Source organism: Periplaneta americana, chromosome 4 (genome assembly GCF_040183065.1).
Source record: "Periplaneta americana isolate PAMFEO1 chromosome 4, P.americana_PAMFEO1_priV1, whole genome shotgun sequence".
NCBI classification, from domain to species: Eukaryota; Metazoa; Arthropoda; class Insecta; order Blattodea; family Blattidae; genus Periplaneta; species Periplaneta americana.
Genome location: NC_091120.1, coordinates 173751825 through 173777062, shown reverse-complemented (window position 1 = coordinate 173777062; position 25238 = coordinate 173751825). Strand labels below are relative to the sequence as shown.

Here is a 25238-nt window from a genome sequence, read left to right as displayed (position 1 = left end):
CGAACCCACCGTGTCAGGACATGTTAGAAGAGTGGCTGATGCCACAGCTGGAGAGTGATAGTGCTGATTTTATATATCAACAAAATGGCGCTCCACCTCACTTCCACAACGAAGTCCAGACATTTCTGAATGACCGATTGCCAAACAGATGGATTGGTCGCGTGATGAGAGACGACATGTAGCTCTTGTCCTGGCCTCCACGTTCCCCTGACTTAACACCGTGTGACTTCTACCTGTGGGAGTATGTTAAAGACTCTCTTTTTGTACCTCCATTACCGGAAAATCTGCCAGAGCTACATGCCCGCATCATCAACACCATCGTTGCAATCGATATGGATACACAGTTTAGCTGTGTGTGGGACGAATTGAACTATCGGCTTGATGTCTGTAGGGTCACAAGGGAAGCCCATATCGAGCACCTATAAGGTATGTTTAAAAACTTGGAGAGTTTCTCCATATACTGCTATATATACAATTTTTCTACGTTCAATCGTTTGTCCACAAATAATTTTCATAATCAGGGAAGTCATTTATACTCACGCTGTATATGTCAAAAAGAATTTGTGTTAAGGGGCAGTCTTGTCTTAATCCTTGAGCCATCGTCCTATAGTAGGCTATCTACTTCAATAATAGAGACTACAGCTTATAAATGAAGTAAAATGCCTTTCATTTTTATATTTGTTACATTCTCCGTCTTTCTTCCTACCCTCCTTTTTCCTCTATTTCTGTTCTTGTAACAGTTGTTTCATGTGTATTTGCAGGTCTGTGAGTGCATTCGGAAGTGTGTCAGTGTATGTGCGCCTGTAGAGCAAGGTAACAGAGAGAGAATTTCAAATATAATGCAACAATGTAGTTATTTAACATAGATGGGAATGCATTAATAACAAGAGAAACAAAATTGTCTTGGAATGTACAAAACGTAGAAGAAAGTATGGTAGGCCCAACTTACTTACTTACTGGCTTTTAAGGAACCCGGAGGTTCATTGCCGCCCTCACATAAGCCCGCCATTGGTCCCTATCCTGAGCAAGATTAACCCATTCTCTATCATCATATCCCACCTCCCTCAAATCTATTTTAATATTATCTTCCCATCTACGTCTCGGCCTCCCTAAAGGTATTTTTCCCTCCGGCCTCCCAACTAACACTCTACACGCATTTCTGGATTCGCCCATACGTGCTACATGCCTGCCCATCTCAAACGTCTGGATTTAATGTTCCTAATTATGTCAGGTGAACAATACAAAGCGTGCAGTTCTGTGTTGTGTAACTTTCTCCATTCTCCTGTAACTTCATCCCTCTTAGCCCCAAATATTTTCCTAAGCACCTTATTCTCAAACACCCTTAACCTATGTTTCTCTCTCAAAGTGAGAGTCCAAGTTTCACAACCATAAAGAACTACCGGTAATATAACTGTTTTATAAATTCTAACTTTCAGATTTTTTGACAGCAGACTAGATGATAAAAGCTTCTCAACCGAATAATAACAGGCATTTCCCATATTTATTCTGTATTTAATTTCCTCCCGAGTATCATTTATATTTGTTACTGTTGCTCCAAGATATTTGAACTTCTCCACCTCTTCAAAAGATAAATTTCCAAATTTTATATTTCCATTTCGTACAATATTCTCGTCACGAGATATAATCATATACTTTGTCTTTTCGGGATTTACTTCCAAACCTACAGTATCTCTTTACTTGCTTCCAGCAAAATTCCCGTGTTTTCCCTAATGGTTTATGGATTTTCTCCTAACATATTCACATCATCCGCACAGACAAGCAGCTGATGTAACCCGGTCAATTCCAAACCCTCTCTGTTATCCTGGTAGGGCCTACTGTTTTTTTTTAATATATTTTTCTTGAGATGAAATGCGGCATTTATGCGTTTACATAGAACTCACCTACGAATCATGCGAATGCTGTTTTTTTCTTGTTCAATTATTTTAGTTGTATAATTGTGTTTTGTCATTACCGGTATTTCTACTATTAACTATTAATGTTATTTATACTATCATTAATATTACTATTCTATAATACCTTTTGAATATTTTCAAAGCATTTACGCAAGTGAGGCTGAACAGCTAATGGGTTTTTAGCTTGTGACAGAATTTCAAGAAGTTCGTCGTCACTAAGGAAATAAAATCGTGGGAAAACTGAGCGTTTTGTCTCCAGGTAGTCAGCCAGTCCCTTCTGTATCTGCTCCAAATAAGTATTGCACTCTTTTAAACTCTCCAACAAGGTTCTGTCTGGGCATACATCCATTACCTGTATAAAGTGTCATAGATATAGATATAAATCAAATGCTATATACTGACGAGAGAAAATATGAATAATTACAAAGAAATGTTTAATTAGTGTCTGTAAATTAAAAAAAATATACTACAGCAGGAACGCATTGTCTTCATCCTTTCCAGGTCATTGGTCATTTACAAAAAAAAGTTGCGATGTAGCAAAAGCAGTTTGAAAAGAAAATGAAAACAAGTGTGCCGAAAGTTATACCATTGGAAATAACCTTTTAAAATGAATACTGCTTGTACAGTTTTTTTTTCTTACAAAGGAAATAACCTAATATTTCACGGAAACTAGGTAATGAAACTAATAATGAAGGCATTTTGTAAATATCTAATATTTATTGTTAATTAATAAATTAAAAACAATAATTAAGACTTAAAAAAAATTCATGAATGTATTGTCAACTAAAAGAAAATAATCCTAGTTACTCATTGTGGCTATCAATTAACGCAGCAAGGTTTTTTTTTTTATGATTGGTAAAAATTTTGTTTATGCTCGACCATGCCGAAATGTCGTAATTATACACCTGGTAGCAGTCCTTTAATGCATGTCATTAAAGTACACCTATTCATTAAAGTTCAGGTTTTCGATTATTCTCAGATATGCAATCGAAAGACAACGAGGGAAACGTGACGGAGGCTGGAAATCCAATACTGTCGCAGAAGGTTATTTTCTGTTACTATAATAATTAGCGTTAATTGTAAATAATATTCAAATAAATTCAATTTGTCATCTCGTTTTTCAATTCTAAATCAATTTCCAGGTTATATTAAAATTAGTTCATGTTATTCTTTACATTACATCAAGGTCAATGACATTGTTCCTCGGAAAAAATCAATACTTTCGCGTCTGCGCACATCTAACAATATACGAGTTATGCACAAGGTCACTTCCGATCTTCAGTCAGATACAAATAAAATGAATACTTCTGAATAATTTCAGGTTAGAAATATGGTCGAGCATAAAAAGTCGTATGAAACTTGCCTATAATGGTAATTAAGACGCTCGTATGAAAATTATGAAACTCACTTGCGCTCGTTTCATAAACAAACATACTCGCATCTTAATTACTATCATTATAGGCTCGTTGCATAATGTACTATTTTCTATCTGCAATAGTTCTGGACACAAATTAAATTGTTTTAGGTACGGTAAAGAATACAGAACAGGTGACAATCTCTATCAAGTGTCCTTTTTGCCCTTTTCTTTCTGTCCAGCTGCGTCCTATGCTCAAGGCCTACCCAGAGGCAGCACCACTAATGTCTTTACATACCTGCACTACAATCCACTCAGTTTCATGATTGAAAGAAAACATACCAACCTTTGGATTATCGAAAGCATTTTTCATAATTCTCCTCCAGTTTCGTTCCATTGTTTTATATTTCTTGCTCTCTACTGGTAACTGTCTATTAATATCCTCACTAGTAAATATTGGTTCCAGGTACATCCACTGTCTGAAAAATTATACAAAGCGCGCCAATAAAATATGAACGATTTTATTTTGTTAATATGAGAATAGCAACAATCTATGACTCACTATGCAAGCTACACACCAACAAACAAGTAATAAAATTTCAATGAATTCCCTCCCACTGTGGTATAATTGAGAACGAGATCGCTGATACTCTAACAAAAAAGAACAGAAATAATAGTAACTCCAAATTACAAAATACCATTCAATTCGGCTAAACTCTACATAACTAGGAAATTCAAATATGAGGTACGTAGACACCACCAAACAACAAGCGAAGGCAAGAAGTGGAATTCACTACTGACATCCCACATCAACCACACAGACAATCAACAATTGCAGCAGTCCGTGTTCTTACTGGTTATAATCTTCTAGCTGCTCATCTTCATCAGATCACCATCTTCTGTTTTGTGCGAAGACAGTGATAATGTTATGGACTGGGCTCACGTTGAAAAGTGTAGTGCATTAAAAGACATTCTACTGGGAAGTACGTAGACGAATGACTTTGTGTCAAGTGTCCGAGCATTAAATTAAATAATTAAATAAATTTTGTTAATATTGAGAAGCTATTAGTAATTTATTCATGCTATTGCTGGAGAACACAAAGCAAGCTTCGGAGTTCATGTTAAAATGGTTTTAAAATTTTTAGAATATATGCAATACAATGGCCAGGACTTATGAATCCAAATATCTTGGAGTTATTTTCTATAGTAAGTTAACATGGAGCAACCACTTGAAATACATATCTGAAAAAGCTCGTAAAAGATTCTCCCTTCTAAAAAGACTAGCAGGAAAGAAATGGGGATACTCTAGGAATACTTTGAACACTACATATAAAATGTTTATACAGCCAGTGCTGACATACTGTGGAGAAATTTTAATTACTGTACTTCACCTTTCATAAACGAAATAGAATATGTTCAAAACCAAGCTCTCAGACTCATTACTGGTGGAATCAAAATAACTCCAATAGATTCTATGAGATTCCTCACTAATATTAACAGCATCAAAATGACAATAGAAGAAAAAGCACTGATTCAATATGAAAAGCTTATCAGATTACCAGGAAACAATTGGCATTCATACAGTCCTCTCTGTAGATTGAAAACTCAAAAAAGTTTCATATCCATGGTTCAAGAATTAAAACAGAAAATCAATATCCCGAATTTAAAAGAAAACTTACAAATTAAACCAAACTCTTTAACTCTATTAAATATAGAATATAATCTAAATTTAACAGAAGAAATACTGAAATCAGAAGTAAACACTGAAATAATGAAACAATTGTCTTTAGAGACAATTAATATTAGGTACCCTCCACAAAACTGGCTTCATTTATACACCGACGGATCCTTGATCTCCAGAGAACAGGGTGCCAGTGCAGGTGTTACGTGCTGTCTCTTCTCACTTTATAGATCTCCTGGATATGGAACAACAAGCTTTGATGGTGAAATCATTGCAATAAGTGAAAGTCTCAGGAATCTTCTCTGCCACATCAATAAATTTAAGAATACAGTTATATTGTCAGACTCCAAAGCAGGTATTCTATCAATCGTCTCTAAACACACACCTTCATCTCAAACAGCAGAAATAACTAAAATGCTCTCTCAATTAATATCACTCAATAAAAGAATTGTATTCCAATGGATACCATCCCATTGTGGAATCCTGGGAAACAAGAATGCGGATGCTTTAGCAAAGAAGGGCAGCACTGCTACTTACAGACCTGTTACTAAATCTACGTTTTCCTCTGTGAAAAGATTTATTAAATCTACAAACTTAGACTTCAACAAACAAAATTTGATAATACAATCTCAAGGGGAAAAAATGGAACTCCCTGCATCAAAATCCACAGTTAATTCCCGATTTACCACGAAAATCTTCTGTAGCTGCATTTAGATTGGCAACAGGCCATGATTGTTTGGCCAAACACCTGCATAGAATTGGAATATATGAGTCCCCTAACTGCCCATTGTGCAACTCAAACCAAGAAATGGATTCGGAACACCTCAAAATCTGTGCTTCAGTGGCTGGCCATGATAATATCTTTGAAAAATATTGGAGTGCAAGAGGTCAAATGACTTTATTGTCAAACGCCTGGCATTAGAAAACAACAACATTTTAGAACAATCTGTAAGCTGAAGAGAAACGAAGAGAACTTCATTGAATCTTTTTTGCCAACCAAATGTCCGCGGTTCAGATTATTAATCAGTTTCAGAAAATTGTGTCTGGGAGTAATGCTAGTGCGGAACAAATATATAACGCAGATGAGACTGAATTGTTATGTAGGTGTCATCCTACAACAACACTGGCGTGTGCGACGGAAACCTCGACTAACGGCTTCAAACAAAATAAAGATCGTTCAGTCAATATTCGAACGGAAAATTAGTGTATCTTTCTGTTAAGTGGTGTATTTTAATAAAGAAAATCCACACAGCTTTATATTATTTAGTTATGATCAAGTGACTGAGAAGTAAGCTTCATATGGCTGCAGTTACAACAAGTTGGCATCATAAAATACTAACAGGCAATTTGTTAAAATACTTATTTAATTTCCGGCAAAATCTCGTATCCGGAACTAGCTTAGCCCCTTTGGTGCCGGTTAAGAGGAATTCTGCTATACTTAAATACGGTGTTATGCATGCAAGCATTAGATTAAACTATAGTCCTAATTAATATACAATGAGACAACACACCTCAGCTATCTTCAAACTCTCCTCAGAGTGCTCAGTGTTTCAGGCGGAACTATTAGCTTTGCGAGAAGCAATCAAATGGTGTAGTCAGTCTGGTTACAGCGCTTGCATTCACAGTGACTCGCAGTCAGCAGTAATATCAATTAATGATAAATATAACACTAACATTATAGCCTCAGAGATAAGAACTTTAATAATGAAAAGTGCCGTCCATATTTGTATAACTTGGGTCAGAGGGCATACTGGGATAGTTGGAAATGAGAGAGCCAATGAATTGGCAAATATGGTAGCCAACTCTGATGTGGCACTGTCGTACAATTTATGTCCGATATCATATATAAAAAAAGTAGCCAAAAAACATCATATGCAAGAATGGAACGAAAGATGGGTCAATAGTGATAAGGGAATTCTTACAAAAGAGCTATATTTTCCAACGGTCTATGATCGTAATAAATGTAAAGTAATAACGCCAAATTTCGTACTGACACAGTTTTTGACTGGGCATGGAAAATTCGGGGAATACTTAAGTAGATTCCATATTAAAGGCGATGCAACTTGCATTTGTGGGGAGGAATCTCAAGATGTCAAACATGTATTATATGATTGTCCAGTCTTTTGCCGTGAAAGATACGAGCTTGAGTTGTTACTGAACACTTTAAACTATACATTTACCAAACCGTTAACCAATATACTTACCAACTCTAAATCACATAAGTATTTCATGTCCTTCTTGAATAGAATATTCGTGAAACTGTAAAATGATTATTCCGGGAAAAAAATCGTATTATTTCTAATCAACCATAATGAAACTGCAAGTCTTCAATTTCGCATAATATATTATATTGTGCTATTGGTTTTAATTTTTATTTTAATTATGCAATTGATTTCTAATTTTGAGCCATTTCTTGTAATACCTGATTATTGCCAATTGTTGTTACTAAATAATGTATTTAATTCGTAAATTTTAAGCCATCTCTTAGTATAGCTATTTATTGCTTCTAAAATAACATGTTATTAGCTATTATATATATATATATATATATATATATATATATATATATATATATATATATATATCTCTTCCTATAACCATTAGATATAAATATAGAGACATGCCTTGAGGCTTTATGAAACGATCCATTCTTTCATTAAGGTGCATTCTTGTACATAATTCATGTGAATTGCAACCTTGACCACAATTTTGTATTATAATTTTATTATTGTTTATTGCTTATAAAATGTAAATGACACTCGGGAGGAAATTAAACGCAGAATAAATATGGGAAATGCGTGTTATTATTCGGTTGAGAAGCTCTTATCATCCAGTCTGCTGTCCAAAAATCTGAAAGTTAGAATTTATAAAACAGTTATATTACCGGTTCTTCTATATGGCTGTGAAACTTGGACTCTCACTCTGAGAGAGGAACATAGGTTAAGGGTGTTTGAGAATAAGGTGCTTAGGAAAATATTTGGGTCTAAGCGGGATGAAGTTACAGGAGAATGGAGAAAGTTACACAACACAGAACTGCACGCATTGTATTCTTCACCTGACATAATTAGGAACTTGAAATCCAGACGTTTGAGATGGGCAGGGCATGTAGCACGTATGGGCGAATCCAGAAATGCATATAGAGTGTTAGTTGGGAGACCGGAGGGAAAAAGACCTTTAGGGAGGCCGAGACGTAGATGGGAGGATAATATTAAAATGGATTTGAGGGAGGTGGGGTATGATGATAGAGACTGGCTTAATCTTGCACAGGATAGGGACCGATGGCGGGCTTATGTGAGGGCGGCAATGAACCTTCGGGTTCCTTAAAAGCCATTTGTAAGTAAGTAAGTTATTGCTTATAAAATATATTTTGATGCCAACTATAACCTTAATATACTTCAGGGTGAAATAGGGTTTATTAAACTGGATAATAAAAAAAAAAAATTAGTAATACAAACTTTTGGCATTCTGCCCATGCATCGAGGACATCTGTAGTAAGATGTAGCTGCGTCTCCCATTCACTAATTTCCTTCTCCAAAGCTGCTCTAAACGGACTGAATGATATTGTCTGCGTCAGTGCAGCATGATCATCAAGCATTTGTGATACATCGTCTGATATCTTCATTATGTATGTCCCTAGAACACACAATTGTCTTGATGAGAGCAAGTTTTTAATTTATTACCGGTATTTAACAGTGCTGTGTTAACTGTAAGGTTATCTAGCATTGTTAAAGTCTGTCCAACGAAAGAATGAAGTGATTCAAACTCACATGCACGTGATCTTGGGACCTCTGAATTGGTAGTAACTCTTATGTTTATTGACATGTGATCACTGTTTTCTTTCGCTGGACAGAGTATAGAATTATTGATAGATTATTGATATTACTGACGAGAAGATTCCTAGGAGTTTTCATTAAATTACCTAAAATCTACTTGGACAAAAGTCCAAAAAAGAAATCCTAGCAGATAATCAGTCCAAGAAGGATCAGAGAGCAGCTAATATTACTAGTTCATCTGAAAGAGCATGTTATTTATTGTAAATTAAGAGGCGTTAAAAGTGAAAAAGAAAAGAAATAAATTCAATCCACACGTCTTAAGATAATCCACGAAATCTTTAGAGATTTTTTATTGAGAAAAGAAAGAAATCTGAAGGTGCTAGCAAGATCTGGTCATTGGGGGGCGAGGGGGGGGGGAAGGGTGCGGCAACAATTCGAACCGTAGTTCGTGTAGTTTAGCAACCGTGATTGTAGACGTGTAAGCAGGTGCATTGTCGTGATGAAATAACACTTTCTTCTTGGCCATACCCAGCCTCTTCTCGCGAATTTTTCCTTTCGGTTGTTGTAGGAGATTGCAATAATATTATCCGATTACTGTTCTCCCCTTTGCTAGATAATCATGATTATCCCTTAGAATTCCAGAACATGGACGCCACGACTGTCTTTCCTATCGATTCAACAGTTGTACTTTTCTTTCTTTGGAGGTGGAGAATCACTGTGCTTCGATTGTTTCGATTGTTTAGTCTCTGGTATGCGGTAGTGGATCCATGCCTCGGCATGGTCATAAACCACCTCAAAAAATTGGCATGTTTTCTCAAATCGAGCCAGACAATCCCTCATCCTTTTGTTCCAGTGTTAACAAACGCAGAACCCACCTTCCAGATATCTTGGACATGCTCAAGACATTGACTTAAAATAATAAAAAATACGTAAGAAATGAAGGAAAAATATAATTAGCTTTAAAAAAATGTTCAGTACATCTGATATCATGACTTAAATCTTTTTCTTTATGACTGGGTTTACCTGAGTTTACAGTATGGTTATTAGTTCATTTCAGAGGAAATAGGGAGAGAGAGTACATCAAGCAATATACCCAGTAAGATCTTCCCTAAAAAATCTCGCCTCTCACAAGCAGTCCAAAATGTCGCTCCTGATATAGAACAAGCCAAATACACATATTTCTAAATTTAGTTTTAAAGCATATTTTTGCTGTACTTCGTGTATCAGAGTTCGTTAAATTGTATTAGGCCTATTTATTTTTCTGTTTCCAAATTTTAGAGAATTTAAATTATTGTTAACTTTATTAATATTGCTGATTAACTGTTACCGGTAAGTTATTTGAATTAATAAATGACGACTTCCCTGTGTTAACATTTTAAATAATGATGTCATTGTTGTCCACACCTGTGGAGTAACTGTCAGCGCGTCTGGCCGCGAAACCAGGTGGCCCGGGTTCGATTCCCGGTCGGTGCGAGTTATTTGGTTGAGGTTTTTTCCGGGGTTTTCCCTCAACCCAATATGAGCAAATGCTGGGTAACTTTCGGTGCTGGACCCCGGACTCATTTCACTGGCATTATCACCTTCATATCATTCAGATGCTAAATAACCTAAGCTGTTGAGAAAGCATCGTAAAATAACCTAGTAAAATAAAAAAGTAAATGTCATTGTTTATGAATGTTTAAAAACTCAACATAAAATGGAGTAGGCCTATAGTTTCAGTAACATGTAAGTGTAAGTGGTGCAGAAAGGGTGGACAAAATATCTAAATACCTGCAATCCTTTTCATAACTCCCATCAGAGTTTTTTTCTCTTTTTCTACCTGACATTAAACGAACATATGACAGGCTCTCATGGTGCAACACAGCTTCAGTCCTCCACTTAAGACAACATAGGCTATCAAGATCATAACAGACCAAATTCATGTCCTAGGATGAAATTGGAATCCATGATTCACACAATGTTGAAGCTTAAAGTTTCCTGCTTCATGTTCTGTATACTTGCGATCGGCATCATTAACATAAACTTTAACAAGAACATACCAAGGGAATTGCAAACATTTGAATCTACAGTGGTCTAGAACACATTTTGTAAATGTTGACTTAAGTTGACTTCTTTATCTAACTAAGATATGTAAATACGAAGAAAAAAATGGAACATGTTTTCAAGAAGTGGCATGTGGAACTTCCAGAGGAAATCATAATGTACCAAACACCATGAATATTCCTAACATAAGAGGCCTCAGTGTTATTGGATCTGCATATGCAATGTGTGTATCTCAAATTGGAAGCATTGTATTAATTTCAAGGTAAAATGTATTTACAGAAATTCGAGATTTGTGTCTAATCTTTCCTATGTGTAGTATAACAACTATAACAACAATTTAGCATTTAATAAATATCTAATGTGTAATGTAAAACAGAAAGTTGTCGGCGCTTTTTAAAAGGTTCCTGTTCTTTCAAAATACAATTACTAGTTAAAATTAACATTCAACCAAATAAAATAGAAGGAATCAGCTGTCCTTGACTATCTTTCATTCCAAAAAATGACCTTTTACAATGTAAAGTTTGCCATCTTTTATATTACTCGACAACCAAATCTACATAAATTTTTTATTTTCAAGAAAAAACTGGTGATCAAAACGAAATATTGTATGATAACTTCTAAACAGTTATAGATACTATAGCATACCTGTATTTTTGTATGGAGTGACTTCTAGAATAATATTTTCCCAATCTGCTTGCATCTTTCCAAGAGTTTCCTCAATAGCATACTCCTTTCCAGCACCTTCTGCTATTTTTATCACTTCATCTTGCACATCAGCAAGACCCTTTTCCAAACACATAGCAAACGTCAAAGTCGGTGAATATTCTATCTTTATTCCTATAAAAAATATACGAGTCCAATTAAAATTAAGAATCATCCACTGAATGATCAACTACACAGCCAAAGCTTTAAATGGAACAAAAAAAAAAGTAAATAAAGTTACAATTTATGTGGTAAACTTATGTACCGGTAACGATAAATATGGCATAGTTACATAGTAAGAAAAACAAACACACAACATCACCATCATCATTGTTATTGTTATCCTACTATTATTATAAGGCCTTTTAAGCTATGGAAGCTCTTGGTTGCTGAGTTTACAATATACAGTAAGAACACTCCACGCTGCTCTGACAAACAAATTTCCAGTTATAAACCTATTCATTCTTGAATACTCTTCTTTAACACTTATATAATCACTGATGAACTATTAAGTTATTTAAATTAAATAAATAACTTCACTGTATTAACATTTTAAATCATGGTGCTATTTTACCTGACTGACTAATTTCGATATTATTTGCATCATCTTCTGAATCCAAGTCAGGTAAAATAACACCATGATTTAAAATGTTAACACAGTGAAGTCTTTATTTATATACCGGTAACTTAAATACAGTAACTTAATAGTTCATCAGTAAGTATAAATTTCTAAAAATTTTAGATCTTCCTTCACACAATACGATACAATGCACACGCATAAACATGATAACTATCATAATAAATGTAAATAAATTATTAAACTATTTAAATAAATTCTTCAGTTACACTAGAAAAGTCAATAAAATGACCTCAGTGAACTACTACTAATTCCACAATTTGGGACATCTGGCCGACATCTAAGGCTGACCACTAGGATCCAGAATACAAAGCAGAGGTTAACTTAACAATTTTACAATATGATTTGCGGAGATAATACAAAAAATGATTACCAGTACTTGAAAAAAATATATATAAAGCAAAAAATTCAGTGGAAATATTTGTTCATAACTGAGGACCGTTTTTGCAAAACTTGCTAACTGAGAAAACTAAATTTTACAGGAGAGAAAAAACTGAATGAAGACAAGAAGGTTATAGGTGCAACCATCAGACTTTGACACACTATAATGAAGAGAAATAATTCAATTTTACTAAGATAACTTTAATATCGTGTAGAGGCCTACTTTATGTTAACAAATCCACCAAAATCTCGATTTTGCAAATTTTGCAGTTACCAAGTTTTGCAAAAACGGTCCTCAATTTGTCAATATATAACTTTCTGTTTCTTTGCATTATTTCAAAATAACACACAAAAAATAACATGAACATGAGGAATAAGCTTACCTGTTTCTTCTTGAATTTGATTCCAATGTCGATCTTTCATTCCACGATTACGTAATGCTAAGATCAATTTAATGTATGGACGGAAATCATCAATCTGACGTTTTATTTCTATGGCGACATTCTGAACAGCTAGAAAAGAAATGAGATATGAATAGATTTATGTAGATTAACGAATTAAGCAAGCTACATAAATTGCATTGCTATCCATCTCAAGAAGTTCCTATTCTTAGTAAGAAAGGTGTTTCAAATTTCAATATTGCTGACGGTTGTTTAATGGAATTCTATTCTAAAAGAATTTAAAGAAAGAGAATGAGAACTAGAGACAGATTAGGATAGTCCTGAACATTTCATCCCAATGGACTCATTCTGCCCGTATCTTTTATATCAAAGGGGTGGAGTTAAACAATTGTGGAATCAGTTCTAGGAGCTCACTAATAAACCCTTTTCTCTCTTCCGATTTCTTAACAAATAATTTTATAAATTCTGAGGCCTTAATGAATCACACTTATATATCGTACACCAGGCAGTATCAATATCTTCCTGATGAAATGATCACCCTTAACACTGTCTCATTTGTTATCTTTCACTAGTTTAGAAGTAATGTTTACCGGTATTACTTTTGTTTAGAAAAATCTTCATTAACATTCCAATTTTTCCTATGAATCTTCTTTGATAAAAACTAAATAAGAGTAAGTAATACCATATATTATGCTTTCAAAATTTATTCTCAACTCCTAATCTTCTCTTAATATTACTATAAGTAGGCTAACCATATTCTGATTTTCCCAAATCGGGATGCTAACTGTATATATTTATCTTCCAGGTGATATTCAACATTCACGGGTCCGGCAAGTTGGTTAAGCTTAACAATTCAATTCTGTACAGGACAATAACTGATCAGTTTATGAAAAATATATTAATATTAACTTTTAAGTGATTGATTGGCATCAAAATAATTATACATGTAAGCAGGTTCTTCCAAGATTTATTAACTTAAAAAATTAAAAGTATTTTATTAAATACGTATTTTATGTGTTTCTTTTGTTTTTAGAATAAAACAGTTAAACTTCAAAAATAGTTTTTACTCCCTATGAATGAATGTTGATGAATTTTAAGAATTATTTTAAACAATTTTCAAAATATGTTACTGCAGTGTCTTTATTCCTTCTTGATTTGTTGTTGTTGTTTAGTCAACTGTCCGAAGACAGGTCTGAACCTCACAAGTGATACCAAGAAGGCACCACTTATGAGGCAACTGGGCCAGGAGATATGGGATAGAGTAGACAGTTACTTTCCCCTTCCATTGCATACATCGCCGATTAGCTACATATTACACTAGTCAGACTTCAGATGCATACAAACAATTGTTCTTCCTCCGACACATATCGTCAAGAAAGATGTAATGGCTTTAATATACCACTTGAATGAACCTTCTTTAACAAATGTGTGATTTTTTTTTTTTTTTTGTTTTGCCGTAGAACTGTGTGCAGGCGAGCTCAATAATAATAATAATAATAATAATAATAATAATAATAATAATAATAATAATAATAATATCTCCCTTCCCGATGCCCATGATTAATTCCTTTATTATTTTTTCCTGGGACAATTCACAAACTGGCTGGGACACCAGAACAGAACCTTGAAACTGGGACGTATGGTCACCTAACTATAAGATGAGACTAGCATCGTATATCAACATACTTACCAGGAAAATCTGCAAATGTTCTAGTAAGTTTAATCATCGTTCTGAAATACTCTTGAATATTGGATTCAATAGAATCTGCGTCAATATTAACTAGTGGATTGTCCACCCAGATTTCATGATTGCGAAGCCAATCTGTATAAAATAAAATAATGAAATTTTACTCAATAACACTGATAACAGTATGCGAAATTGTGACGAAAACTCTCTGCCACTTACCAGAAGCTGCTATCCACAAATTTCTATAAGGCTCAAATTCTTTCATCAATTTACTAAGGTTATCGAATGGTACCACTGGAGTACCAAATAGTCTTTGTCTTGAGTTCAGCAGCAGCCCTTGCTCATAGGCCTCTTTCATCTGTTTCCAGAGTCTACGAATATCTACAGCTATCTCATGCACCTGTAACATTACACGATTTTCAGCTGTCACTAAACATGAATTAATAGGATTGTGTGATACATTTAAATGAACAAATTAGTTTTTCTACTTAATATGTAATTATTATTAACTGTTCTTTTTATAAGAAATTATAAAAATGAGAAGAAATGTATTATTTTAAATATTACTGTTTCCTTTAAGAAAAGTTTATATTTTCAAAATGGTTGAGTTGGAGATCATTTGATTCTGAAAAGACAGGAATGGACAGGTTGGAATAATTAGTTGTCAATCACATGTCTTTGAGGCATTCAGCACTAAGAATGGCTATGTCCATTTATGTCACCGATTACAATTCCTCCAAGTGGCAAGGTAAGTCTTCTTCAGACAGTGTTTCAAATATTAAACAATCTCTCTTCCATATATTTTCTCTCAAAATATAAACAAATTAAATAATATCTCTTACATACATTTTCTCTAAAAATTTGAAATTTATAGCTACACATGCACGCACACACATCGGATCATTAACGAATTTGTAGGACTTGAGGCTTTCCACGTGTTGGATAGAAATAACTCTTCTTGGATTCTCAGCCAGGTGAATTGGATTGGAAGCAACAATCCAACTCACCTGGCTCAGAACGCGAGAAGAGTTATTCCATTAACGAATTTGACTTACACTATACAGTTTTTGAGTTGAAGTTACCCCACATGATCTTATAATAAGTATACTTACTTACTTACTTACTTATTGGCTTTTAAGGAACCCGGAGTTTCATTGCCGCCCTCACATAAGCCCGCCATTGATCCCTATCCTGAGCAAGATTAATCCAGTCTTTACCATCATATCCCACCTCCCTCAAATCCATTTTAATATTATCTTCCCATCTACGTCTCGGCCTTCCCAAAGGTCTTTCCCTCCGGCCTCCCAACTAACACTCTATATGCATTTCTGCATTCGCCCATACGTGCTACATGCCCTGCCCATCTCAAGCGTCTGGATTTAATGTTCCTAATTATGTCAGGTGAAGAATACAATGCGTGCAGCTCTGCGTTGTGTAACTTTCTCCATTCTCCTGTAACTTCATCCCTCTTAGCCCCAAATATTTTCCTAAGAACCTTATTCTCAAACACCCTTAATCTCTGTTCCGCTCTCAAAGTGAGAGTCCAAGCTTCACAACCATATAGAATAACCGATAATATAACTGTTTTATAAATTCTAACTTTCAGATTTTTTGACAGCAGACTAGATGACAAAAGCTTCTCAACCGAATAATAACAGGCATTTCCCATATTTATTCTGCGTTTAATTTCCTCCTGAGTGTCATTTATATTTGTTACTGTTGCTCCGAGATATTTGAATTTTTCCACCTCTTCGAAGGATAAATCTCCAATTTTTATATTTCCATAGTATAAATATTAAAAGTTAACAAACAAAATTAATCCTATTTTTGATACCGGTACTACAACATTTTAAGGTGAGCAAACGAACCTTTGCAAGAAGATTAGAGTCAGGGGATTGTTGTTGACCTAACAATCCGGTTCGAGTTGGAATGTCTTCAAGTTCTCGAAGTTCACGAAGAAAAGCACAACATCTATGAGCTTACAGTGGACTATTTTAAATCTCAATACAACCTCACACCATATTGAAGTTTATGGCTTGTTTATAAGTTCTCGAGGAGGTATTCCAAAATGCTTTGAGGATTTTAGAAAGACATTCGACTTGCCAGTTTCCCTTAGGGTTAATATTGTTGCAAATGTTCTAAAAAATCATGTCAAATTCTAACTAATCATTGTTTCAATTAACTTATGCTTCATTGCAAGTTTTTATTAATATATGGTTAATGTTGTTGTTGTATTTCTGTACCAAAATTAATTGTGAGAGTACTAAGTCTTAGGGCTACCTTCAGTGGAAGGCAGTTTGGCAATAAAATATAAAATTGGTTAAGTTTCATTACTTACAATAACGTAAAAATACGACTTTAATATCGTAAAGAAATAAAATACTCATTCGGTCTTTGTTTACATACTACTACTAGAGTAATAAACCTACTGAACTTAAGAAGTTGCAGTCCTAATCTTGAGGAGAAAGACTTTTAAGAATTTGCTTCGGTGAGAAAAAGGGAGTACACATGAGCATACACATATACACACGTCCACTCACGCACTGATAAGCTCATAGTGATGAGTTGTACCTTTGACATATCAGACATTATAGACATAGCCGCAACTTGTTGCGTCATTTTGTCTATCTTCTCAGTTAATTCAGACTCATCATAAAACTGTATTTTCTGGAACTTTTCAGCCTCCTCTTTGAGATATTCATCTGTATCTTCTAACAGCTTCATAATACGGTAAGGGAGGGCAATAGTCTCCCATTTCAATTCAAAATCTTCTTGTGAAAGTGGACACCAGAAGTAATCCAAAACTTCATATTCCTGGTGAAAGAAGAGAAATGTAATGTTCTTTCATGGTAGACCTTAAAAATTACAATGTCAATGAACATTAGGTTCCCAAATTTTAAATTACCTGTTTTCAAGCACATATAAAAAAATTAATGATGTCAATGTTTCAGGAAGAAACAAGATAACGCTTCAAATCTAATCTCTTTCGCTCTGATAGCGTAAATATTGCTACATGAACAAAAAAAGTCTGAAATTCATAATTTAGGGGACTGAGGAGTCTGAGCTTATGGCTGTTGTGTATGAGTGAGGAAATTTTGCTATTATTCTTCAACTTTCGAATCTATCAATTTACAATTTTTACAGCATATTTGCAGGTATATTTTGGTTTTTAAATTACCTTACTACCTCATGTACTTGACTTTATAAAAATGTTTAAACCTGAAAAATGTTAATTAAATTTAAGTTTAAAACATAGGTATTTTAGGAACATTTTTCTCAGAAACCCTTTTCACTACAGCTTCCTAAAAATTCAAGCATATTTCCAATGTAGTTGACTATATTTGTCGTATTTTCCAGCACATTATGAATATTCGTACAATAGAAAAAAATTATTTTCCATTCTGAAAAAAATTATTTAAAAATTTTCATATTTTTTATTACTTTTTATACTTTTCTGGCTGTAAAATCCACAATAATTTTGATAACTATGTTCAAGTGGGCATACTTCTTCATTAGGTACTATATTAACTAGGAGTATGCAAAATTTCAGCCTCCTAGCCCCAATAGTTTCTGAGAAATATGTTCCCAAAATACCGGTACCCATGTTTTTAACTTAAATTTAGTTAATATTTTTCAGGTTTAAAATTTTTTATAAAATCGAGTATATGACGTAGAAAGATAACTAAAAACCAAGATATACCTGCAAATATTGTGTGTATGCTGTAAAAATTGTAAATTGATAGGATAATAATTGATAGGGTAATAGCAAAAATTTCTTCACTTATTTCACTTATACATAACAGTCATACTCTCAGATTATCCAGTCTCTCAATCACAGAGTTAGGTACCTAAATTCAGTATTCATCTTACCAAAATATACACTCTCATTAACTCCTCTTGAGTCTTCACTGTCATGGGAATAGTCTCCATCCAATCTCGAATTTCAAAAATATGCTCAATAGACATCGGCTTTTCTCCCAGTTTTCTCATTATTTCTTTATATTGATCATTTACCTAGTAACATTGTAAATTATTAATTATTTGAACTTATGAGGGCCAGTCATTAAGTAATCTTGATACTTATCAACTTGTAAAGTGTCTTATGCACAATGACTCATTATAAAATTAGAAATTCTTAACTAGATTCAGTCTACAAATGGCTACAGTATGCATGGAAAGAGATTCAGTGACATCACTATTTCCCTTTTTGCTCAACTTTCTCATCAGACTTAACCCCTTTTAACATTTACATTTACATTCACTAAACAGCTAGTACTGGGTAATATTTATTGAGCAAATATACTCGAGTAAAATACAAAATTACTTTTAGTAAGTACTGGTAGTGTATTGCAGTCAATAAAAGGAGTTATGTTAGAAAATTATGAAGACATACTATATATAAGGTTAGAAGACCTTCCTGGAAAAAGGATGTAACATCAAATTGTTGAAATATGTAATGTACAGGCTTCAGTTCTGGGCACAGAAATGCATGAAGTTCAGAACACACGGACGATAGTGTTGTGTTGGTCGAGTAGAGTGGGAGATGGAACGCGCCGTTACTTCATGTCTCAACATGTAAACAGTCCGTCACAGTACGGCACAAAATATATTTCACCCTGTACAGATGCAGTATATACAGTACATTCCTAGTGTAGGCAATAGATGTCTACCATTAAAGTATTACTATGAGTTGTAACCTTCAATCAGGTGTCCCTACGCCGAAGCTTGTTAAACGTACCGCAGCCAAGCAGCAATAGGCCTACACACAACAGTAATGCACATTACGGATCCACCTGTGCTGTTGCAGTCGGGTGACTGCACACGGGTCATGACGTGTACTCTAAACCTCATACTGGTTATTCTATGTCCCTAGGCCGAAGCCTGGTAATGTAGGTGGAAAAAGTAACTTTAAAGCATTCATTTATAACAAATTATTTTGTCTTTAGAGACAATTAATATTAGGTACCCTCCACAAAATTGGCTTCATTTATACACCGATGGATCCTTGATCTCCAGGGAACAAGGTGCAGGTGCAGGTGTTACGTGCTGTCTCTTCTCACTTTATAGTTCTCTTGGATATGGAACAACAAGTTTTGATAAAGAAATCACTGCAATAAGTGGAAGTCTCAGGAATCTTCTCTGCCACATCAATAAATTTAAAAATGCAGTTATATTGTCAGACTCCAAAGCAGCTATTCTATCAATAGTCTCTAGACACACACCTTCATCTCAAATAGCAGAAATAAATAAAATGCTCTCTCAACTAATAACACTCAATAAAAGAATTGTATTCCAATGGATACCATCCCATTGTGGAATCCTGGGAAACGAGAATGCGGATTCATTAGCAAAGAAGGGCAGCATTGCTACTTACAGATCTGTTACTAAATCTACGTATTTCTCTGTGAAAAGATAGATTAAATCTACATATTTAGACTTCAACAAACAAAATTTGATAACACAATCTCAAGGGAAAAAATGGAACTCTCTGCATCATAATCCACAGTTGATTCCCGATCTACCACGCAAATCGTCTGTAGCTGCATTTAGATTGGCAACAGGCCATGACTGTTTGGCCAAGTATCTGCATAGAATTGGAATATATCAGTCTCCTAACTGTCCATTGTGCAACTCCAATCAAGAAATGGATTCAGAACATCTCAAAATCTGTGCGTCAGTGGCTAACCATGACAATATCTTTGAAAAATATTGAAGTGCAAGAGGTCAAATGACTTTATTGTCAAATGCCTGGCATTAGAAAACAACAAACAACAACATAACAAATTATTGCATTTAATGGCTGAATAAAATTGTATCCTTATTCACTCGAATGATTGTGAGAGTAAATATAGGCCAAATGAAATAAACCCCTGAAATAAATTTTCTTTCTCCTAAAACATGAATTACAGCCTTATTACATCTTCAATTATGAAGATTTTTTTATCATAATGGAAATATGATTTCATAGTCTTAATTATAATTGTGTGTTAGGCTATAAGACATGGAAATTAAAATAATATACTCACTACTGTAACTAAATTCCTCATCCGAGTTGCATACATTTCCAACAGTTTGTTGTATAGCTCCTGTCTCTTCCCGACAAGAAACTGTTTCAAAGGCTCTACATTAATCACAAAGGGACCAATTGCTATTTTCTGAGGAAGAGTTACCTCTAAATTCAATCTCATTTTATACTGATACATTACTTCCTCTTTTACTTCCTGTGCAGTATGATTCTCTTCCTCAAATTTACTGCAACGAAATCACACACATATTGTTATTTAAATAAGAATATTACTATCGTCCAGACAATAAATATGGGTATATAAGACCATTTCCCTTGCAGTGTCCTAATCCATGTTCCACCCCTCTGTGTCCTTTCAAGTGCTTTTGCAGTGTTGAATTGAAAACAAAATTTATGGTGAATAAAACACCTAGTTACTAAATGAATCTGGAAATAAGGTTACTCAATGGTAATAAATTAAAAAATATATCTTATAAATAAAGCATTGTATATCTATGAATAATTCTTGTGGTACGACTATGTAAATTAATAACAAAAGTTTTGAATGTTCGTATTATTCTCATTTATAATTTTTAAAGTTTATAATTAACTGTACTGTACCTCTATTTCTAATCTTATACTTCTTCTTATATCATTGATATAATAATAATAATAATAATAATAATAATAATAATAATAATAATAATAATAATAATAATAATAAAATTGCTATCTCATTACCCCGTGATGTGCAGGGATCCATAAAATTGCCAATAGTTTACAGTGGCGAAGCTAAGTTATAAATACTGGGTGGACTGAAAAAATCTGCTTACCTTATACATATATTTTATAGAGTTGATGTTTATCGGATTTTCTATTAAAATTTTTTGTGACACAGACCCCATAAGAAGAAGGTGATCACTCATTTTCACCCTCAAATAAAATACAAGTAAAACAATAAAAAATTACTTGTCTCAGAGCACTCTGTTAGCCAAGGATATTTCTTATACCATGACAATTGAAAATTTTTATTTTGTTTTCCTTCATTCGCTATTTTAATATGTAAATGTGGTGTCGATCTCCTATCTTTGTAAGCACATTTTGATTCAGACATCCAACTTGAAAACGGTTTCTCTTTTATTTCTAGAAATAATGACCTCAATATTCTCTCAGGATGAGCCATTTTACACAAAATTAATATGTAATATACACGCATGCACTTTTGATTAAACTAACACAAAACAACACAGCGCATTCAGAGAACACCAATATATAACGAAGTATTATTCTAACGGAAGGCTAGTTTCATTTTGTATGGAGATGTAGCAAATCGATACCCCCTCCTCAGTCCCCCCTCAAGTTTGCAAGTCAAGATCGTAGTCATGCCTTTAGAAGCTTCTGCCACAAGCCTCGCACTGAACTCTGCATCCTGGAATGATTGCCAACATGAACTTAATATATGGAAGGATTGGAGTGCAACCAAGTGTTACTATTCATCGTTATTACGAACTTATAGACCTACTGTTACTAGGTATAATAACTTAAATTTTTTGGGTAAGCTAAGCCTCAAAAGCCTCTTAAGAGCTTCGCCACTGATAATTTATTTAATTTGATCGGTTGTCTTAAAATTTTACGACACTCCAGTATACTGAGGTTTTTTGCTGTATGTAACATAGTAATAAAATATTTATTAGGTACATGCTACTAGATTTGTGTAACAGTTTCTGACATTGTCAAGATCTTACAATTACATATTTAGAAATAGAATTATGAAAAAAAATTAACGATGATGATGATGATGATGATGATAATAATAATAATAATAATAATAATAATAATAATAATAATAATAATAATAATAATAAATTTTAAATTTATCAAATCATTCATACCAATTAAATTGTTTTTTTTTTGCAATGGTAGGGCCCTTAACTTGCCGCTATTTGCCTAAATCTATAAGCATGGCTCATAGTTGTCTAGTTGTCGCTAGTGCCAAGAACCATAGACTACTTAGTTCGCCAGAGATTATCCAAAGTGTACTACAGAGGTGGAGCTACATTACACTAGTAATGGATGATGATGATGATGATGATGACTGAGAAGAAGAAAAGAAGAAGAATTGTTAGAGTGCCACAGGGGAACCAGAGTACCAAGTGTGTTGCCTGGACCAAGGGTGGATCGACCAGGATTTGAACCCGGGCCCTCTGATCTGTATCATTCATTCATGTATTTTATTCCATAGATCTTACATGAGCAATGAAGCTTTAAGATGTGGAACAAGTCAAAATTTTACAATTTTACAATTACAATTTTTACAAATTTTTATAGTTTTACAAATTAGTAATTTTCTACAATTTTTACAATTTTGTGAAATTTTTTACAATATTTTGGCGAGATGTAGTGAGATGAGGTGAGGTCCGAGGATTCGCCAAAATATTACCCGGCATTTGCCTTTTGGTTGGGGAAAACCTCGGAAAAACCCAACCAGGTAATCTGTCCAATACACTAGCACTGGGCCATCGCGGCAGTTTAAAATTGAATATTATTTATAATATTTTTACTTAATACTGATACTGTACTATGCACAATATTAATTTACCTTACATATTCAATCACATTCAAGTTCCACAGAGCAATATATCTGTAATACTCTTTTGAATATGCAATGAGAGGAATTATTGCTGCTCGAATCCCATTTTCTATGCGTTCTCTCATTGAGCACACTTCTGACTCTAACAAGCCAACTGAAGAGAGGTAGAGGTCATCAGCAAACTTGAGATTTGTTAACAGAAATGGCTGCACCTGCTTCACACTATGTGTCAGGACCACAGGGTTATTGAACAATGGTATCAGAGTTTTCTGTAAAGAGAAATATAATAAACTCCATTTAAGATATTTAAGATAAGCTGGTCCTCCCCCCCCCCCCCCCAGTATTTAAGTCTGAGTGTTTCCAGTAGAGACATAATTAGGTGAGAAAACTTTGGCAGATAATAGTGCCTTTATAACCTGGGAAAATGCTGCATTGCGTTTGGTGAGCTAATGTCCAATTGAAGACCGTTTTTGCAAAACCTGCTAACTGAAAAAACTAAATTTTACAGGAGAGACAAAACACTATAGTAAGCAAGTTTTGCTGTAACTCTTACTTATAGCAGAAACAAAGTTTTGAAAAAACGATTACACTTTGACACACTACAATGATGAGAAATAACCCAATTTTACTAAGACGCCTTGAACATCATGTAGAGGCCTGCCTTATGTTAACGAATCCATCAAAATCTCAATTTTGCAAATTTTTCAGTTAGCAAGTTTTTCAAAAACGGTCCTCAATTATTGTCGTTTATTGCCATTAAATTATTATTACTGTAATTTAATTAATCTTTGTGATATTTATTCATAGTCATAATTTCTGGTAACTGTTCAGAAACTTGTTCGCAAATCTATTGACAACTAATAAATGAAATGAAATGAATAGAGCCCTGCATTTAAATCTGAACCATAATTTTTAGTATGATATAAAATTAAAAGATCTCAAAAACTGTCTTTTTTTATACTATTCTTTTTCTCGTGCATTATTCTGACAGTTTCTAGTAGTCAATTTAACTTAATTTTAAAATATATATTATTTTTATTTTTATTTTTATTTTTAATGTACCGAGGTACATATGATATTTCCAGGCAGATATTCTGCGTCATCATATGATGAAAGAGTAATGGAACGGAGAAAAATTCTCTCCGGCACCAGGATTTGAACCCGGGTTTTCAGCTCTACGTGCTGATGCTTTATCCACTAAGCCACACTGGATATCCATCCCAGTGTCAGACAGAACCGTCTCAGTTTAAGTTCCAACTCTTGGGTTCCCTCTAGTGGCCGCCCTCTGCACTACGTCATAGTTGTCTATGAACGTAGGACTGAAGTCCACACATGTGCTGAGGTGCACTCGTTATGAGTGATTAGTTGGCCGGGATCCGACGGAATAAGCGCCGGAGAAAATTTTTCTCCATTCCATTACTCTTTCATCATATGATGACGCAGAATATCTGCATGGAAATATCATATGTACGTCGGTACATTAAAAATAATATATATGATATGCGTAAATCACTTCGTGATTTAAGACGGCGCTTATTCCATCAGATCCCAGCCAACTAGTCACTCACGAGTGCACCTCAGCACATGTGTGGACTTCAGTCCTACGTTTATAGACATCTATGACGTAGTGGAGAGGGCGGCCACTAGAGGGAACCCAAGAGTTGGAACTTAAACTGAGACGATTCTGTCCGATACCAGGATGGTGGCTTAGTGTGGCTTAGTGGATAAAGCATCAGCACGTAGAGCTGAAAACCCGGGTTCAAATCCCGGTGCCAAAGAGAATTTTTCTCCGGTCCATTACTCTTTCATCATTAATTTTAAAAGTTACTCAGTTCAATACTAAGACCTGACACAAGAGAATGTTGTAGTACATATTCAAATTTGCCAACTAAATGTCTGATATATGTGGACATAAATTTACTATGGACATATGTTTCTGTGAGTGTCGATTATGGACAATAAAACATAAAATGACAAAACGTAACTGAACATAAATGATATGGACGTATGTTTTCTTTTTTGGGGAAAATATTATCACCAAATTTCAAATTTTAGTGTACCGAAAGTTAACA

The 25238-nt window shown here is 34.2% G+C and overlaps 1 protein-coding gene across 1 annotated transcript; it reads right to left on the bottom strand.

Annotated features, from left to right (window-relative positions):
• Positions 1-293: 293 nt before the first annotated feature.
• Positions 294-12907, bottom strand: LOC138698972 (dynein axonemal heavy chain 1-like). The gene is made up of 6 exons (XM_069825160.1): positions 12868-12907; positions 11410-11601; positions 8404-8581; positions 3566-3746; positions 2038-2265; positions 294-419 (listed from the first exon to the last, which is right to left on the bottom strand). The coding sequence occupies exons 1-6, from the start codon at positions 12905-12907 to the stop codon at positions 294-296; spliced, it is 945 nt and encodes a 314-aa protein (XP_069681261.1).
• Between the last annotated feature and the right edge of the window lie 12331 nt (positions 12908-25238).

Bases quoted from the DNA above. Each gene is read 5' to 3' on its own strand.
- LOC138698972 (XM_069825160.1), bottom strand. From the start codon at position 12,907: ATGAAAGATCGACATTGGAATCAAATTCAAGAAGAAACAG. The intron at 3,747-8,403 runs GTTTGTATTACT...ATAATTTTTCAG, and splicing joins GCATGGGCAGAATGCCAAAA to ACAGTGGATGTACCTGGAAC. The intron at 420-2,037 runs GTATTATAGAAT...CATACCTTATAG, and splicing joins GCTTTGAAAATATTCAAAAG to GTGCTCGATATGGGCTTCCC.